Source organism: Electrona antarctica, assembly GCF_951216825.1.
Source record: "Electrona antarctica genome assembly, chromosome: 5".
Lineage (NCBI taxonomy): Eukaryota > Metazoa > Chordata > Actinopteri > Myctophiformes > Myctophidae > Electrona > Electrona antarctica.
Genome location: NC_136810.1, coordinates 55,283,741 through 55,304,364, shown reverse-complemented (window position 1 = coordinate 55,304,364; position 20,624 = coordinate 55,283,741). Strand labels below are relative to the sequence as shown.

Sequence of the window (20,624 nt, the reverse complement as noted above, 5' to 3'; positions counted from 1 at the left end):
TTTCCATCCACCAGCTGTCTAAAAACTCAGAATTTAAGCTGCGCGCAGCCGAGAACGTGCGCAGCTCTTTCGATAGTGTGGCAGCACCTTCAGAGGGAGGCCTGCCCTCTAGGCTTTCTGTCAGTCTGCGAGGTGGGCGGAGCCTACACGGACGGTCATAGTAGGAGTGGTAACACCTGGGCCCTGTCATTGGTGCAGAGCGGTCAAACCATTCCTCTGCATTGTAGTACCGACCCCTTCCTTTTCTTTGCTGTAACGTCCCAGACTCACATCTCACTCACTCACTCAGCACTTCTGTCTGCCTGGAAGGGAACTAGACTATTAGTAGGGACCACTATACCATCACCTTATCACCATGGGACTTGCAAGCGATCCGAACTACGCGAAACTCGAGCAATGGTACAAAACCAACGCCGGGAATCTCAACATGAGAGCCATGTTTGATGCGGACAAGGAGAGGTTCAGCAAATTCAGGTAGGCGTGTGTTTCGTAACTGTCTGCATGAGCTGTCATGTCACACACTGACAGAACGCAACAGTTCTTTAATGTCAGGTGATGGTGAGATTCAATGTTAACGCCACTTTTGCAGTCCAGAACTAAAGACTAAAACGCGTTCTTTACATTACACACTATACTGTGACAGTGTACAGTACAGTGCGCTGTGGCTTTCTGTCTAATACTTTGTATGAGTTTACAAGGTCATCGTTTCGAAGTGGCTTCATTTGAAAGCATTCGGGAACTTGATCCACGTAAATTGGGACCTTTTGGTCGAGTTTTTTGGGGAATCTTCAGCTTCGACTTTAATAAAGACTGTCTCAGATGAGCTAAAGGCCTCATCATGTACTAGCGATATTATTATAGCTGGCTAATGCTAGTATAGCAGCTATAGCTGCCTGGCTGGCTTGCTGCCATAGCTAACCCAGTAACCCTAACCCGCCATGGACTCGTAGTCGTACGTTTCGTTTCGTGACCTCGGCGTGTGAATCCTTGCCTCCACCACAAACAGTTTAAAGTGCGTTTGGGTGTACTAGTGCTACATGTAACCGGTAACCTGCCGGTTACATGTAACCTGCTACGTGACAATGTTACGTTTTCTTTTTAAATGGATTAAAATTGTCAGTTTGACTGCAGCAGCGAAGGAAGGCGTTTCCTCCTCCTCTTCTTCTGTTCTGTCATGTGAATTAAAGCACAGCCTGCTACGTGCAGGTCTGCACATCCTCCTCCATCTGATTCTGAGCATCTGATTCTGAGGGAGCCCCAGTATGTTCCCTCAGCACTGAGCGTAGCGCTGAGGGAACATATGGGGCTAATTCTGAGGGAGCATCCGACGAGTGAATTGATTGAACATTGTATGAACAGTTTGTACTGGAATATACAGTTCAACGAAAGAAAGTACAGGTCAATACAAAATCTGCTATTAAAACCAGAAAAAGCACTACTTGTGTACATAACTCAGGGCATTTAGGCCTACTTTACTTGACCATTTCCTCTTGATAGTGATTTTTCTTTTTATTGTTCACGAATTGCTCATTTAGTTGAGCCGGCCCATTCAGTGTCCATTCATTCGTCAGAATTGGATTTTCCACCTGCACGTTTATTCGTAGATTCCAATTCAACATCTGACCAGGGGAGGCAGTAATGTTGCCTCTTCCTGCACGATTTTGTCATTATCGATTCAATCCTATGTTATCGATTAATAAAGTAAAGTTCTATGGCTAGTTGGCAACAGCAGAATCTGTGAACAGTTCTTCAGTATTTCTAAAAATGGAGCTGCCAGTCTGTATGTATGACTGACTTTACCATTCCCCCCAGCTCTTACATGCTCTCCTTTTTTCATTTTCATCATCACTTGCAAGCCACTGGTACCCGTAAACAAGCATCAGAATTGTCCCTGGTTTTATTATAGATGGATAGAATACTTTTTTTTTTCCCCTTTTTTTACAATAGTCAATTTAGAAAACGCCAACGTGGACTATACACAAAAAAGCCGAAGCTTGTTTCCATTGTTGTCCACCTTGTGACATAGAACAATACACAGCATACTGTACAAACAACCATGAAACAAACACAAAAAATCAATACAGCAATACACATAGGACAAGAGCTACCCTAAAGAAGTGTATGTATAAGTACGCTGAATGTAAGACAAAGCTCTTATCATCTTTATCTCTGACAGCACAACCCTTGAGACAGACGATGGAGAGATCCTGCTGGACTACTCCAAGAATCTCATCAACGAGGAAGTCATGACTCTGCTGTTGTCCATGGTACGGTAACTCAATCCTCTTCCTCTGCTGTAACAATAGCGTTTCCTCCTTTGTCTGTCTTTACACAACCCGACACGGGGGGGGGGGGGGGGGGGGGGTGGTGGTGTGTGTGTGTGTGTGTGTGTGTGTGTGTGTGTGTGTGTGTGTGTGTGTGTGTGTGTGTGTGTGTGTGTGTGTGTGTGTGTGTGTGTGTGTGTGTGTGTGTGTGTGTGTGTGTGTGTGTGTGTGTGTGTGTGTGTGTGTGTGTGTGTGTGTGTGTGTGTGTGTGTGTGTGTGTGTGTGTGTGTGTGTGTGTCATTTAGGCTGCAGCTGTCAAACTTGATCAGCCTTAAGCTCATTCTATCCGTAGTCAAAGAGCTTGTCAGCCTCTCAAAGCCTTCCCCATCATATGAAATGATGGTTGTCTTCATATACCAGCTGTTTTATATCCTTAAGTAGCGTGAGCTAATGTGTTAGCTTTCTGGTCTAGAGGGGCGGGTCGCGGCAGAAATTTGCGCACGCCCTGATTGGATCTCGCCGATCTGTCCGTCAAGCCCCGGTCCCTCCTCTCCCTCCCCCAGTGTACTGCTACGTCGCATCATTTGGAGCGACGCTCCAATCATTCTGGATAAAACCATAAAATGGTCCATGGTCTAATCTCATGGAATAAATGGATGATCAAATGTGACCAAATTTGACAGAGACTGCCATTGGATTTTTCATGTCATATGAAAGCAGGGAATCACAGCTTCAAATTGACATTGGTTGTTCAGTTTGACCCACCAGTTTTGGAGATATGGCTTATAGAGTAATGTCTTGCAGAAAACAGAGAGTTGAGAAAACAGGCTTGAAAGGTTCACTTCTGTGGTCTCTAACATTACACCTAGCTACATGTTTAAGCATTTATTTCATATTTACATGTCGATTTCAGCTCTGACACTTATTTCAGAGTCTGCCTGTGCTATTAACTCATTTTGGGGGGAAAAAATAAAGTTTTTCTCCTCTGAAAAGCTGGAATTTGCATGATGGCAGGCTCTCAGTCAAATCTGGTCACAATGGTCTTGAGCCCAAACAAGGACATTGTACCGAGGTGTTCCGTTAACGCCTTACTTGGAGATTGTGGTCTAAGTGTTACGCTAACATCTTTGAGAATGTGGTAACTCATTATCACTCAAAATGAGGAAAAGTTTATTTTTTTAAATGGAGCAACCTAAGATTGCTAAAGAAATAACTGCCCAAAGTGTTGGTACACGCCGTGTTGCTGATCCTAATATCTACTGTATGGGCAATAAATTGATTTAGTAAATAGTAAATGGTGTCCCTGTTTGTTTGTTTGTTTGTTTTGTTTGTTCCCAGGCCAAGTCCAGAGGAGTCGAGGAGGCCAGAGAGAAGATGTTCTCTGGAGAAAAGATCAACTTCACAGAGGTACTGACTTGCTAACAGTATCTGAAAAAGTTTCAACATCCTTCTAGTGCATTTCCACATTGTGTGAAAGCTTTATGAAAGTGCACAATTTTTATCAGGTGGCTTATGTCCTAATTTTTGGCCCGAGGAGCAAATATTGCTGGGGATAGTATTGTAGTTCTGTTATCCCATTTTGGGCGGGAACCCCTTTTGGCGTCAGCATTATGTTATGCTTTAGCTATTGAAAAATAGCAGATCTACAAGCTCATAGCGCGCCACCGAGTGGCACGCTACGAGCTTATAGGTCTGCTATTTTTGAAAAATCGAAGAACGACTGACATAGAAACAGCTTTTTCAGAAAACTGTCAGGATGTAGAAGACATTTTTAGAATCTGATCTCAGGTCAAAATGGCTTATACGCCATAGTTATACGTCTGACCATAATGTCGTGGTTTATCAGTTTGACCGCCTCCTGCGCACAAAGGTGCCTGCAGTGCACGCTGGCTGGTGTTTCTGCTTGTTGCAGCACACGCTCCGTTTGGTCATTCAGAGGGAAACCGTCCTCTTTCACACAGCACTATGATGCAAAGGCACTGCGTTACGTAACATCCTCCCCAGACAGTGACACTGCAATTTGTGCAGACTAATAAATTAAAGATGCATGCAAGGATAATGCAGCCAAGGTTGGATAGTAGATTCAGGGCCCTTATCTTGCATGCTGCCGTACCCCTTATCCCTAAAAAAACATTTAAAACAAAAAGTTCAAATAGCGAATCTACAAGCTCACGACGTGACGATGTAGATCGGCTAGCTGAACTACTTTAACCCATTTTGGCCTGACGTCGACATTTAAAAAATGTTTCTATATCAGTGGTTCTGAATATATTTCATGTCAAGGACCCCAAAAATTATATGTAATATGCCGCCGACCCCCATCTGAAAAAATGTTGTTCCCAGAAGGAAAGATTTTAGTTAAAAACTGAAACTAAAGAATATATATTCAAAGATTTGAGGCACATTTTCACGATTTTTCAAAAATAGCAGACCTACAAGTTCATAGCGCAGCACTCAGTGCCGTGCTATGAGCTTGTAGATCTGCTATTTTTCAATAGCTATTTTTAAGAATAGTAAAATGTGGCTAAGTTTAGGGGTAAGGCAAGATATGGCCCTCACTGTTTGTTCATAAGTGTGTATGTGTGTGTGTGTGTGTGTGTGTGTGTAGGGTCGTGCTGTGCTCCACGTTGCCCTACGTAATCGCTCAAACACGCCAATCCATGTCGACGGTAAGGACGTCATGCCAGAGGTCAACGGGGTGCTCAACAAGATGAAGGGCTTTTGTCACGTGAGTATAGTATTCAATTTCTGTGCTGTGTATACAATGCAGTTTGTGTGCATGCATATGCAACCTTTTGTGCAGGACTTCTAAATTGAAGTCTTTTATTTGTGTGGTTTTTGAAACCTTGTCATGTAGTCCCATAATGTAGTGTATTTCTTTTAAAATAAGAGCAATGTTGTAAAATACAAGACACTTTAACTTTGCCAATTTACTGTTGTGTTTACTGCAGAGAGTACGTAGTGGAGAGTGGAAGGGCTTCAGTGGAAAGGCCATCACTGACGTGGTCAACATCGGCATCGGAGGCTCTGATCTGGTGAGAGTTAATTTCTACGTCCAGTTTGATATGAGTCGAGTTGAATGTATTTTTTTTTGGGGGCAGCGGTAGATCTAAAGGTTAGAGCAGCGCACTTGTAGCTGGAAGGTTTGATTCCCCAGACCGGAAGAAAACAATCTGTATGAGGAAGTGAATGGCCCCAACCAGTGCTATAGTCTAGGTCAGGGTTGTTGGGCAACTTTGACAATGGAGAGGGCCACAATATTTCCACACTCACTCCCTAGGGCCATATATTAACGTTGTAGCAAAAATAGCCAATCTACTAGTAGATTGGCTATTTTTGCTATATTCGAATTTAAATCTCGAATAATTGTTTTGCTATTTTTGAATTGGAATCCTGAAAGTTTACATTTTTATGTAATTTCAAATTCCTTTAATTATACTTGTGTTGAGCATTGAGCTACTAATTTAGACTGAAGTAATAACAGCGTGTCATGTTTGCATGTTGTGGAATTGTAACAGCTGAAACCAATATTATATCAGTATTCTGACATTAACCTGAGGGCCACATTAAGTGAAGGTGGGGGCCGCATGTGGCCCCCGGGCCGCCAGTTGCCCATGTATGGTCTAGTGAGTGGGCAACTTTGACAATGGAGAGGGCCACTGTATTTCCACACTCACTCCAGAGGGGCCACATTGCATATTACTGTCTTAGCAAAAAAAAAAGTAATTTTGCGTCCTACTGGCCCCAACACACATGAAGTGTCCTTGAGCAAGGCAACAACTGCTCCAGTGGAGCTGCTCATAGGCCAGTCAATTTATGCTAAAAAGGGGCGTGACCCAAAATATATATATTATATATATATATATACACCGTATGTCCCCTGCTACTATAGCATTGTTTTTATTTTACTTTTTATGCCTCGCTATTTTGGTACTGCTCAAGAATCCAACATGAGACATGAGCTGAAGTAACATGGAGCTGTGCTTGGCTTTAATTAAAGCATGGTTCTGAAGCATGTTTCATTTTTGTCACTCCTTCACTGTAACCACGGTTTCATGGCATGACAAAAAAGGACCTTTCAAAGGGAGGAAATGCAGAAAAAAGTAATAAAATTCACCAGTATAACAAATTAGTTTATTTTATTTCCAATGCATCAAATCTAATCTTTCTACATGTCTCCATTTGCGAGACTGTATGCCATTTTGTCAAAGTTGATCTCCTCCTTCGGCGGTCCTTTTTCCATTTGGATGTCTGTCCTCGAGTTAATTTTGTTCACAGACAGACACGAGCTATTAAAAATTAAACCCTGCCAGTCACACATTTACTGTGTCACAGCCAGGGTAGTAATGAATCAAGACGTCTGACAGAAAGACATGAGTCTGAGACAAAAAACAAACTTGCATAATGACACCACGCATCAGGGCAAACAAAGGAGCCATTTTATGGCATCCCTCCCTCGTGGGAAAAGGTCAGACAGCACAATGCATTACCCGCCATGACGCAGCAGCAACATTGATTTTTGTTATGTGAACGTGTGCACTCTGTTGCAGGGTCCACTGATGGTGACAGAGGCTCTGAAACCCTACTCGGAAGGCGGACCCAATGTGTGGTTTGTATCCAACATTGACGGCACTCACATGGCCAAGACCCTGGCTCAACTCAACGCAGAGACCACGCTCTTCATCATCGCTTCCAAGGTATGAATAAGCACAATGAATGCACCCTGGCCTTCACTAAGCCCCACCCAGAGCCATGTAATAGAAGAGTCACGATATTGAGGGGGCAGAAACCGAGCGCTGTTCATGTATGTAGGCTGAACTGAGACAAGCTGGAGTTGGAAATGCATTGTTTTCAACGTGGGCGGCGCAAATGAGAGCTATTTTAGGCATGTGTGCAACATGACAACTGTTTTGTATTGTACAGTAACAACTAAAATCTCTGTAATATTTATGTTGTACTATTACTACAAAACAATCTAAAATAAAGGGATTTAAGATCATTAAAGCTGGGCTGTTGCCTGAGTCCAATGCATTTCTGCCTACTTCCGGTCCAGGACTTGTCCCAGTTGGTTGTCCCCATTCTCAATAGAAGTCTATGTAGAAGAGCAGCCATTGGACTGGCCCCATGAAGTGAACGCAGTTTGCGTAACTTTATAAAGGATCCCTAGAATCTTTTTGGCATTATGTTCTGTAAAACAATGTCATATTGGTCCGTATAATTTGACCACATTATACGGCGATTATGATATACCTGTGTTTATGTCGATATAACCTGACAGATGTATCGCTCAGGATCTAGTTATTACGGTTGTGATTGACTTGACATGGGCATAAACAGTTTGTGGGTTATTCAACACAGAATAGCTGATTATTCTACCTGTTCTCAGTGATACTGAGGCACAGGAGCATTAACCCATTTTGGGGCGGGAACCCCTTTTGGTGTTAGCATTATGTTATGCTTTAGCAATTGAAAAATAGCAGATCTACAAGCCATAGCGCGCCACCGAGTGGCGCGCTACGAGCTTGTAGGTCTGCTATTTTTGAAAAATCGAAGAAGAACCACTGACATAGAAACATAGCTTTTTCAGAAAACTGTCAGGATGTAGAAGACATTTTTAGAATCTGATCTCAGGTCAAAATGAGTTAAGTGTTCATTAACTGTGCGCACAGCATGCTTATTATCGGTTTGTGTTATCAACCTTTTTCAGACATTCACCACCCAAGAGACCATCACCAACGGCGAGTCTGCCAGGGAGTGGTTCCTCAAAACGGCAAAAGACGTGAGTTAATCCATTACATTATAGCGCCCAGTCGATTTATAAACACGGACCACTTTTACCGACGGACCGGATGATATTGTGAATGTGTGTGTGTGTAGCAGCTAATAATAGCCACATGGGGGTGTTAATTGTTGTTCTGAATACATGCTGAAAATAGCCGATCTACAAGCTCAACGTGGCGTGCTGTGTAAAATCAGTCATTACCACGGCATCGAGGCCTGCCAAAATACATTTTAGTCGACTAAATCAACTGTAGATTTAGTCGACTTAAATCTTATATTTTGTCGACTAAAACTAGACTAACACTAAAACATTGCCGGTGACTAAAACTATGACTAAAATCACAATATGCTGTCAAAATCAACACTGCACATCGTTCTGAATCGTTACCCATGAGGCCACAGGGTTTTCCCTACCGTGGTACGAGAAGATGGATTTGATAAGTGCATTAAATATAAATACAAGAAGAAGTGTCACATCATGCCCATGTCAGTGTCATGAGCTTGATGCATGTTCCTCTCTCTCTCTCTCTCTCTCTCTCTCTCTCTCCTCTCTTTGTTACAGAAATCTGCAGTCGCCAAGCATTTTGTAGCGCTGTCCACCAACGCAGTAAGTTATGCCATTTCCAAATGACACTGGTCCTCTCATATCGACATGCCTTGCCATGCTGGATAATGAATTTAACCTTTCGGTGATATTTTACTTTGATCTCCTCTCCCTTTTTTTCTTCTAGCCCAAAGTGAAGGACTTTGGCATTGATACAGACAACATGTTTGAGTTCTGGGATGTAAGTATTATTCACCGTTACCGCATGCTTTTATATAATAATCAAAAAATCAACAGACTTTCTTTTGTCAACAGTATAAAGACCATGCACGTTATTGTTATATGATGATGATGCCACGAGGCAAATATTAACAGAAATGTGGATAAAGGTTGAGAATGACAAAGGCCTGTATGAAAATGATTTGTAATGTAAATGGCCCTTTCCCCCCCCTTTTTGAAAAACAATCTGCACTTTTTTTGTTTTGCATTCTTTGCATGGCTCCTGGTAAGGGCCCTGAAGAGCGACTGTAGCATGCATAGCATCAGACCCGAGCCAGGTCAAGGTTTTATGTAGTTTAAAGTTTGCAATACGTTTCCCAAACTGTCTTTTGCTGGATTGTTCAGTGGCAACTATAAGTTGAACATACCAAGCCATTAACATTAACTAATTATTAATTATAAGATTTTTACCCATATTAGAATGAAACGATTACAAAGATGCCACGAAAAGGATTTCAGGTCGGCATCCGGCCGGCCTGCGAAATCATGAACAATCCTCGACGACATCAACAATTGTTCTGACATTTTTTGATGAATTGTGGCCTTTGTCTGAGCAACTAGGTCGTGTCTGTGTGTTGCTCTGATTTGGTTTGGTTGACCGTTATGTCATGTTTGCATATTTCAGTGGGTTGGAGGCCGCTACTCACTGTGGTCCGCTATTGGCATGTCCATTGCACTGCACATAGGTATGTCTGCTGGAAACGCTCAGAAATCTACTGTATGGCATTGTCGTAAACAAGAGGTTGTTATTAACCATGTTATAACTGTTATGTATGTGAATATGCTTTGTTATGCTCATTACCGAAATGTGTAATTGTGTATCAAATTCCCCTGCTCATCTTTGGAAGTATTTAAATTGTATTTTAAGTATTGTCAAAATGTTCCTCTGTGTTTCCACTCCTGTCCTGTAGGGTTTGATAACTTTGAGCAGCTTCTCGCTGGCGCACACTGGATGGTAGGCACACTTTTCTTTCTCACTTCCCTCCCCGCGTAGGCATTATTCAGTATTGTTCTGGCAACTGAGGGCAACTGTTGCATGCTTGTGGGCACAGAGTATGTGTCAGACTCGGATCATATTACTTCCACTGAATTTGATTCCTTTTGAAATGACTAATTCTTGTGTACCCTTATTATTTTGATATTAAAGTTGCCCCCGAGGGAGGCTGCTTTGAAAAATATCTGCCAGTACATCCCAGCTGGCTAGTTCAGACACTGTAGGTTTGGGATTTGCAGTCGTACGATTAGTCACAGACGTTACCGCAGTGAAATTTGTTCTCCGCATTTGACCCATCTCTTGGAACGGTGAGCCGCAGCCAAGGAGCGGTGAGCTGCAGCGTGCGCCGCGCTCGGGAATCATTAGTTGATTTGACCCCCCAATCCAACCCTTGATGCTGAGTGCCAAGCAGGGAGGCATTGGTTCCCATTTTTACAGTCTTTGGTATGATGACCCGGCCGGGGATCGAACCCCGACCTCCCAGTCTCAGGGCGGACACTCTAACCACAAGCCCACTGTCTGCACTGGCCTTGGCGCAGTCCAAAGAAAGAGATAAACAGAACTAGGCTATAGGACAACTAGAAGTCAGTCACAACTAGTTCTTTCAGTACATGCGGGCAAGACTGAATTTGTCTAAATCAGGGGTTCTCAACGTTTTTGGCCGGGGACCCCCGGAAATGCTTTGGCAATGTCTCGGGACCCCTGCCCCGCCCCCTCCCGACCCCCAATATAAATTGACTGCTACAATAACCTTAAACCATTTTGGGCGGGAACCCCTTTTGGTGTTTTAAGCATTGTTATAATTTAGCTATTGAAAAATAGCAGATCTACAAGCTCGTAGCGCGCCACCGAGTGGCGCGCTACGAGCTTGTAGGTCTGCTATTTTTGAAAAAAAGTGAAAATAAAATTTAAAAATATATATATATATATATATATATATATTTTTTTTTTAAATAATTTGGGGACCCCTTAAAATAATTTGGCGACCCCCCGAGGGGTCGCGACCCACGGGTTGAGAACCCCTGGTCTAAATGATCGAATGTTGCTTTGGGACACTAATGAAGGCCTTTTGCGTTCTAGTTGGTTACTGTTGTTTTCTAAAATCCCACCTCCAGGACAATCATTTCCGCAACACGCCTCTGGAGCAGAACGTGCCGGTGCTTCTGGCCGTGCTGGGCGTCTGGTACATCAACTTCTTCCAAGCTGAGACCCACGCCATGCTGCCGTACGACCAGTATATGCACCGCTTCGCTGCCTACTTCCAGCAGGTTGGTTTGATTTTTTTGTAGAGAAAAGCATAGTTCGAGGAAAGCACAAGGTCAATACAAGGTTCGCCTCGGAGACCGCGGGCGTTTTTGTTAATACAGGGTCTGCTAAAGAGGATTGAAATGCCCAGAAGAGCACAATGGCTTGTTTACATTGTGGTCAGTAGTCACGCAAGAGACAGAAACGCAGAACAAAAAGGATAGAGAGAGGGTAGAGCTAGCAGAAAAAAAGACAGGAGATGGGGACATAACATCTGTTGGGACAACAGGGGACAGGTTATGTGTACTGAGTGGTCTGCTACCTGTTATTTAAATTATTCCTTTTTAAAGTACTCTTGAGATTATTATATATATATTTTTTCTTGGTGGCATCTTGTCGTCTGAGTCTTGTAAAAGAGACTTGTGTGTACCACCATTTGACTAAATCAATAAATTGTGTGTGTGTGTGCGTGCGTGCGTGCGTGCACGGGGAATGCATGTCCCACCCGGTTATGCAATACCTGGTTTTTTTTTTATTGAGAAGAAATATACAAACCGTAAGAGCTTGTGATATTCAATTTTATTCAAGTGTCAAATCACATAAAGTTGTGAACCGATAGAGATCCCACCCTGAGCAAGCAATAGGGTCTTTAAGCAACGACTGTTTTCAGGACGTCTCCGCTAGGCGGAACTACGGCGGCTATGACGCCGTAGCTGTCAAAATCGTTAAGCAAACAGCCGTCGGCGATGGTGACATTGGTATGCAGCGCGTGTCAAACATAAACACCCGGTCACGTGTCAGCTAACTTGCCGATATTGCTTAATTCTTACATGCGCTGGACATGATCAGCAGTGGAAAGAGGAAGGTGCTGGAGAAATTTGTGTTATTCTAAAACCGTTTTAAAAAACAGGTTAATGGAATAACGTGAGCACGTTATTCCATTAACCTGTTCTTCCACGCGCTACGTCCAACCAGGGAAACTCCCCCCTGTCAGGTGTAAAGGAGCAACTTGGACACTCAGGCATGAAGGAAGCATGAGTTCAAGTCCGTTGCTCTCCCCATGTCCCCCATATATGGGGACTAGGTTGGCGGAGGGTGTGTAGAGCCCAGGATCACATTAGATAATTGACACAAGGGTGAAAAATGGGTTACAAAAATCGTGGGATAAAAAATTATAAAAAAAAACAGGTTAATATGACATGGTATTAGTGTTATTTCTTCATTCAGAGCATGCCAACACATTACACAACGTAAGAGAGGTGATGGAGCAATCGGTGTAAATGTATGACAGCTATAATTTCAATAAACATGGTTATGACATGGCGTTGTAGACACTACATGTAAGTGTAGGTTCTTCCGTAGTAGAAAGGGCTGCGACGGCAAGCAGGTTTATGTATCGATCACTGATTCATTTCCGGTTGCCATAGCCGACTGCCGTAGCCGTCGTTGCTTAAAGTCCCTACCGCGACATACCAAAGCCTACATGGGTTGTGCAGTCGACGCGCTGTGATTGGCCAGTCGTTGTGATTGACAGCCTAAACCTAACCTTAAACCTCAGTAAAACTATACCTAACCCTAACCTTAACCTCAAGAAAACTATACCTAAACCTAACCTTAACCTCAGTAAACTTAACTTGCCCGGGGGCGTGGTTATAAACACAACCCGTGTAGGAATTAGTATGTAGCGTCCCTACTATTGCTACAGTGGTACGAAAAACTCCCTCCCTACCTCGACCGTGTCGGGGTACGGAAAGAGAGAGAGGAGAGGGAGATACAAGTAGTAGCAATACTAATACATTTAATAGTGATAATATAATATAATATGGCATAAAAGTGATGTCAGATAATATATAGTGGTATAAGACTGTTAAGATAAAATACAGTGCAGTGGTATAATGTAATATGGTAGCAGTCCATGGCTGTGCTCTGTGAAGAGGCCAGGTCCACGGTCACACTCTGTGAAGGCTCCGTGAAGTCTCCTGATAGCACCATGCAATGTCACTTACTGTATCTAAACCTTGCTGGTGTCACTGATGTTGCCATGCGCTGTCAGCGTGCCAGAATAGTCTCCATATATGGACGTACGTACTGTATAAGATAATACGGTGTGTGTCTGTGTGTTTATACATCCTGCCTGTTGATTATTTAAATGCACAGATTTTATATATAAAACGTTTTGAGAATTAACCCATTTTGGGCGGGAAGTTGGGAACCCCTTTTGGTGTTAGCATTATGTTATGCTTTAGCTATTGAAAAATAGCAGATCTACAAGCTCATAGCGCGCCACCGAGTGGCGCGCTACGAGCTTGTAGGTCTGCCATTTTTTAAATATCGAACGACTGACATAGAAACATAGCTTTTTCAGAAAACTGTCAGGATGTAGAAGACATTTTTAGAATCTGATCTCAGGTCAAAATGGGTTAAATGCACAGATTTTATATATAAAACGTTTTGAAAAAAGGAGAGCCAAAAACTGTCTTCTTCCCCAAGCTTGACAAATATATATATTAGTCCAGGAACAAAAGTTTTTAGTTTTACTGTAAGTGCTAGGCCCCCCTGGAGCGTTGGTCTGGTTGCCATCAGGGAAGCCTGGTCGCTGTCAGGATGGCAGAGATAGAGAAGCTGTGCTGCTGTGTCTGATTGTGACTGTGATCTTTTGTTTGTGGTCCACGCCAGGGTGACATGGAGTCCAATGGAAAGTACATCAGCAAAAGTGGCACCCGTGTCAACTACCACACTGGACCCATCGTCTGGGGAGAGCCAGGGACCAATGGGCAGCATGCTTTCTATCAGCTCATTCATCAAGGTACTAATACTGTAACATTAACACACACACACACACACACACTGTCTCGTACTCGTACGATGCATAGTTTGCAATAAGCAACAGAATTCTTATTTTAATTAATGTAGACACATTCATGTAGACATGAATGTGGTGAAAGTGAATATAGTAGGGAAGGAAGCCCATTTCTGCCACTAAGAATAAAAAGGCCTGAATTAATTGAGGTTTTTTTCTCACAATTGTCTTATCAATTTTAATGTAGATATATAGTTAGATATATGTAATACTTTATTAATCCCGAAAGAGAAGCATAATATAGTTTTTTCACTGCATTCTATTTTTCACTGACGTAATGTACTTTATAAGTTATGAGTTAAGTTAAAAGACCCAAGTTAAACCGAACTGTTCGGTACGGAATACACGGTTCAATACGCCATAAGGAACCGCAGTCTTTCGGTTTGAAATTAATACATTTCTTAACAGCTGCGGATAATGTATTTCTCGGTCACACACCGTCGTACTAAAGAAGTGTAGCACTCTGTCGGCCACACACCGCTGCACTGAACCCCCACCCCCTCACACACACACACACACACACACACACACACACACACACACACACACACACACACACACACACACACAGCACAGAGAGAAAGAGACCGCGTGATCCTGTTGGATCCTTCATCTTCGAGGATGAGTCTGATTTGTAGGATGCGTGCCAATCTCTATTTTTCCCTCTGTCCAAAGACAGAAGGGCAAAAATAATGATACATTTCCGTGCGCCTATTCTTTCTTTTTTACTGGCCAGGATATCTGGATGGAATTATATTTTCTGGTCTTTGTTTTCTTGTCATTTTGTTTTAAATTGCTTAAGCCGGTAATTACTGTACCAAAGGTTGCCTACAGCGACCTCTGGTGTGTGTGTGTGTGTGTGTGTGTGTGGGGTGTACATGTGGCCTGTGTGTGTGCATGACGCCTAGGCTTGAATTATTGTCTTTATATGTCTCTGTCAGGCCACAGCAGATGCTCTGATCTGCAATTTGTAAAGGGCATGAATCCTAGTCAACAATAAGGGCTAAAAACGGCCATAGCCACTTGACCAAATGTGATGAACCTCATCACATTTGTGATGACTGCTATGGACATTTTTAGTCCAATTGTTTTTGTGCAAAACAAATGGCCTGGCAAGGATTCAGAATCATGAAAACCCCCTAGTTTTACACGTCACATTCTACTTAAAGCAGAATGAAAATTACATTATTATTCTTTACTCTTTTATATATATAATATCCCAGGACCGGCACGTTAAAATTACCACCGCTGAAGTGCCCTTGAGCAAGGCATTGAACCCCTACCATGAAATGTTCTATGAGCAGGGCCTGGCTGTAAACAAGTTCGTCGAGCTTAGTCCATTCACCCTGGGTAAACAAAGAACTTTGCTTTGCTTTGGTACTTGGTACCCCAACTTTCAGCAGCTGTCACAGATTCCCTTATCTTTGCGAGATGTGTTGCTTACTAGACAAATTATGAATTGGTTGATTTTGTTCTGGCCCGGCATCTAATGGCTAAAGGCCTATTCATACTCTAGTTCTAGTTGATAAGGTGACCACCGAAATGGTGGTCGCCTTATCACCTAAAACTGGAGTATGAAATAGGCCTTTAGAATTGGCCCGTGGTAACAAGCGTACTTACTTGCCGACCACTGCTGTAAATTCCTGAGGACCTTCATGAATGTCCGTTCCCCTTATGCGTTATCTTTGACCAGTTCTCCTCTTTGTGTTATCCAACCAGGCACCAGAATGATTCCCGCTGACTTCCTCATTCCTGCCCAGTCACAGAACCCAATCAGGAACAACCTTCATCACAAGGTATCCGATTCTCATAGTTTTTTATCGAATTATTTACAGAAGATAGTATCTGACCATTTTGAATGTGAAAGCATGTACCTGCTTTTTCATGTATTTTAATCCAGTGCCAGTGGAAAATTTGCAACTGAGCAAACTGTAAAGGTGGTTGCAGTTGCACACTGGACGCGTTTTTCGGAAAAAACGATGGACAAACGCAGCTAAAAATCCGAAAAACGCAGCCAGTGTGCCGGGACCTTAACTGTCTATTTCTCAATGGTTAGAAGAAGAAGAATTCAAGACTCCGATTCCACTTTAGCTAATGATGGCGCTAATGGTCTGTCCTGATGATTCTGTGTTGTTCAGATCCTGGCGGCCAACTTTCTGGCCCAGACAGAAGCGCTGATGAAGGGGAAGACTTCAGACGAGGCCCGCAAAGAACTGGAGGCCAGCGGCATGGGAGGGCCGGCCCTGGAGAACCTGCTGCCTCACAAAGTAGGTGCACTGATCTCATCTCACACCTAATTCACACGCAAGACACACTTGCGTCCTGTGTCTTCTGTGTGTCAATGGGAGTCACATGGTTTCACCAAACATTTTTGTTTGATGGGGGGGAGGGGGCAGAAAACGGCCTTCAAAAGGTGCTGCCACACTTACTAACGTTCTCGGCTGTCCGCAGCTTCTTTTCCGAGTTTTTAGACAGCTGGTGGATATAAATTAAGCTCCACCTCCGCGGGAGAGCGTTTCCGGGAATCTGTCCGTCGCGGCAGTCAGCAGCGGAGGTGGAGCTTCTTTTCCATCCACCAGCTGTCTTAAAAACTCGGAAAAGAAGCTGCGGACAGCTTCTTCTGCCCGCGGCTGTCGGCCGTTTTCCGCTCGGGTGTGGAAACAGTGAAACAAATGTTTGGTGAAACCATGTGACTCCCATTGGAAATGCATTGTGGCGGCCATGACACACAGAACACACAGGACTCAAGTGTGTCTTAAGTGTGATCACGTGAGGCCATAGATCCGTTAGTCAGTTGATTGTCCAATCCTGTAAGAAGGATTTTTTTTATTCATCATGAACTGTAGTGTGCCAGTTCTGGGAATGTCATAATGGGCAAACATTCAGGGGAATTGGCATATGTATAAGCTCGTCAAGTTGTGAGCTTGTATGTAGATCAATGTTGATAATTGGTGTTGAGGGGGAAAAGGAGGGGACCAAGTGTAGACCCCTGGGAGGCTCCGGTCAACAAAGTATTGTTGAACCAAGGTTCATGTTTTAGGTTGTGACATTACATTTTTTGATTTGCTACTTTCTTTCGTTTTAGCAATTTGTAGCTATTTTTGACAGGGGGGCGGGGGCATTCGAACAAGTGACTAAATATGTCTTTATTTACAGAATTGCATCTGGCCACAAAACATCACATGATCTATGAATGTAGGCGGATAGTAGGGGAACGCCATACTGTGTTGTAGGCTCAATATGTCCGTTTATGTCACCTCCTCCTTCACATTCAATAGATCCCATGATACTAGGACTATACTAAAGAACACATGATCTATTGAATGTAGGGGGATAGTAGGGGAATGCCATATTGTGTTGTAGGCTCAATATGTCAGTTTATGTCACCTCCTCCTTCACATTCAATAGATCCCATGATAATAGGACTATACTAAAAAACAGAGAAATGGCAGTGTAAAAAATAAATAAATCACCACATATTTAGACACTTGTTCTCATGCCCCTGCCGCCCCCCCTGTCAAAACCTCTAACAAACTTAGTAAAACATGAACCTTTGTTAAAATAAATAAAACAATGTCGTCCTTTTTAAGCTTGCGAGACTCAATCCCAAAGGACATTAAGCTTGCGAGACTCAATCCCAAAGGACATTAACTTGTCTGCTTATTTGTACCTCACTGTAAATTGTCTGTAACTGCATAATTATGCTCTATCCCAATTGTGAATTAATAATTATTATATATTTGTTTCTATCCCTGTCCAACATTAGGTGTTCGAAGGGAACAAACCAAGCAACTCTTTTGTTTTCACGAAACTGAGTCCCTTTATGCTTGGAGCTCTCGTCGGTAAGTAAAGGGTGTTGGCATGGACTGCGCCTGTTTTGCCCCATTTTTGGCATCTTTGGTTAGCGTTTCTGCCATTTGTAACTAAGCTAGTGTCTCTGCTGTTAGGAAGTAAGCTAGTGTTTCTGCTGTTATAGGAAGTAAGCCTGGGCTTTGTTAGTGATACCGTGTTTAACCCATTTTGAGCGGGAACCCCTTTTGGTGGTTACATACATTATGTTATAATTTAGCTATTGAAAAATAGCAGATCTACAAGCTCATAGCGCGCCACCGAGTGGCGCGCTATGAACTTGTAGGTCTGCTATTTTTGAAAAATCGTTAAAATGTGCCTCAAATCTTTCAGAAAATTGTCATGTTTTTGAAAACATTTTTTTAAATTTCGACGTCAGGCCTGAATGGGTTAAGGCACCCTGAACTATGACGAGGGGACAATGCTGGAAACCAGTACATCATCTGGTGAGACATAAGTCGGCCAATGAGCTCAGGGGGAAATGTTTTTTGGCTGTTGTGTTTTTATCCATGGCTGTCAAAGTCAAGTCAACCCAAAGGAACCTCTCTAGACTGATAATAGTATGTTATCCGTAAGGTAAAGGTGGTTGCACACTGACTGGACACGTTTTTTCGCAAAACCGATGGAGAAACGCCGCTTAAAAATCCGAAAAACGCGCTCTTTGTGCAGGGACATTTATAGTCTCTGGACCCTACCACTTATGCCTTGATGATTATGAACTTTTGCATTTATTTATTTTATTAAATACAAAAATAAATGTATTTTTCTAAAACATTTTAAAATGTTAAATGGCCAATATACTTTGACAAGTTGTGAGCTTGTAGATTGGGTAAGGCTATACAGGGCCCTCTGTGTTTTATGCTTCGGGGGCGGTGGTGGCTCAGGGGTAGAGTGGCTGGATGGTAACCGCAAGGTTGCCAGTTCGAACCCAGGCTCCCCCAGAGTTAGTGTCGAAGTGTCCTTGAGCAAGACACTGAACCCCTAATTGCTCCTGATGTGCATCGGTGTGTGAATGGGTGAATGAATGTAATGCACAATCTATGTAAAGCGCCTTGGATAAAGGCGCTATATAAATGCACCATTTACCAAATGGTGCATTTATATAGCGTGCTTCCACTCTGCGTGCTTCCACTCTGATTGGATGGTGTCCTGTGTTGTTTTACAGCCATGTATGAGCACAAAATCTTCGTGCAAGGTGTCATGTGGGACATCAACAGCTACGACCAGTGGGGGTAAGTGAAAAATCCTGCCATGTAAATGATATACAAAACCACATACTTTTTTATAAATCTTAGGTAAACGTGTAATACTTTTGAGGGCCTCTCATGAAATTAGAGGACCTCATGAAATTAGACCTGTACTGTAACACTGAATGACGCAAAACTTTATTGTGTTAAAACTCAATTCACGGCAGCATTAATTAATCCCTCGATGGCGTATTGCCAAGGTTTTATCGCGCGTAACACTTACTTTGAAGAGCCAAATATCCGTAACCGGTTACAATGACAAACTGCTGTGTGTGGTGCCATGCCCGGATGTTGTTGTCTCGCTCTGTGTTGGAAAAACCCGACCGCGAGTGTCAGCCCGCCTGCTACAGCCCGTTGAAAACCCTTGTATTCACCAGAAACGGTCCCCTCAATGTCCTTTTCTGAGATACAGAGCTTTGAATACAGGCCTTATAATGGAAGTGGATGCGCGCGCATCTTCAAAATGGCCGCGGCCAGTGTCCCACTTTGTGTTGATGCGGTAGCAACATTAGCTAGCGATACGATCAGATTAAAAGATGGATTAAAGAATACAAGCCCTCAAACACGAGAGTCTCGTGTTTGGCGGGCTATGGTACTAATTTAAACCTTCGTGTTCCTCGTTTCTGGCGGAGTCCGTGTTAAATGTTGAAAATGCTTTTTTTTTTTATGTTTGACAAAGTTATTGCCTTTCCGTCCCATAGGGTGGAGCTAGGCAAGCAGCTGGCCAAGCAGATCGAACCTGAGCTCCACGGCGACTCGGAGGTCACCTCCCACGACTCCTCCACCAACGGGCTCATCAGCTTCCTGAAGAAAAACTTTGCCTGAATAAACCTCCACTCTGCTCCGAGCTTCAGTTTGTAACCCAACGCCATTGGCTGAATAACTTAAGTGTTGTCCTCTCATTGGCTAAATTAATTCACTATTATGTAGTCCCTGGCACACCATAGCTGTTTGACCCTGCCGCCAGGGTGAGCACTTTACGTTCGCGACCGCCAGTACGTTTTTAATTTGAGTGATGTACATTGTGAGACTTGACTGTATTATGTTGATAATGTATGACCTTTTTAAAAGGGAATCTTCTGGTTGCTTTTTGAGGGGGAGGAAATCCAATCTCCCGTTTAATGTGCAGATATTACTGTAGGTGAAAACGTGCCCCCACATAGTCCGCACTGAGTTGCAAAATAAATGTTCCATTTGTCACTTTATGCACTTGTATTTTCGTGCTTTGGTCAGTGGGTATACAACACATGCCATGTGGTGGATAATTATTCCTGTCCTCAAAGGTTAAAATGTTTTTTGTTAGTTATATTCTATATTTTAACCCATTTTGGGCGGGAACCCCTTTTGGTGTTAGCATTATGTTATGCTTTAGCTATTGAAAAATAGCAGATCTACAAGCTCATAGCGCGCCACCGAGTGGCGCGCTACGAGCTTGTAGGTCTGCTATTTTTGAAAAATCGTGAAAATCCTTTTTTTTTTTTTTTTAATTTCGACGTCAGGCCTAAATGGGTTAAAGTTATAAACCTATATTCTGATGGTAATAATTAGAGTGTTTGTAATA

At 42.9% G+C, this 20,624-nt stretch overlaps 1 protein-coding gene across 1 annotated transcript; it reads left to right on the top strand.

The window, feature by feature from the left end:
* Positions 1-212: 212 nt before the first annotated feature.
* Positions 213-20,268, top strand: gpia (glucose-6-phosphate isomerase a). The gene is made up of 18 exons (XM_079501893.1): positions 213-474; positions 2,177-2,267; positions 3,603-3,671; positions 4,873-4,992; positions 5,216-5,299; positions 6,815-6,961; positions 7,972-8,043; positions 8,608-8,652; positions 8,777-8,830; positions 9,494-9,554; positions 9,780-9,823; positions 10,978-11,130; positions 13,784-13,913; positions 15,687-15,763; positions 16,106-16,234; positions 17,734-17,809; positions 18,982-19,048; positions 19,765-20,268. The coding sequence occupies exons 1-18, from the start codon at positions 356-358 to the stop codon at positions 19,886-19,888; spliced, it is 1,662 nt and encodes a 553-aa protein (XP_079358019.1). The 5' UTR covers positions 213-355; the 3' UTR covers positions 19,889-20,268.
* Positions 20,269-20,624: the final 356 nt, after the last annotated feature.

What these genes read in the sequence shown, in the direction of transcription:
- gpia (XM_079501893.1), top strand. Translation starts at nt 356, where the DNA reads ATGGGACTTGCAAGCGATCCGAACTACGCGAAACTCGAGCAATGGTAC. An exon ending in ACATGTTTGAGTTCTGGGAT is followed by an intron (nt 8,831 to 9,493) that starts GTAAGTATTATT and finishes TGCATATTTCAG; the next exon opens with TGGGTTGGAGGCCGCTACTC. An exon ending in TCGCTGGCGCACACTGGATG is followed by an intron (nt 9,824 to 10,977) that starts GTAGGCACACTT and finishes TCCCACCTCCAG; the next exon opens with GACAATCATTTCCGCAACAC.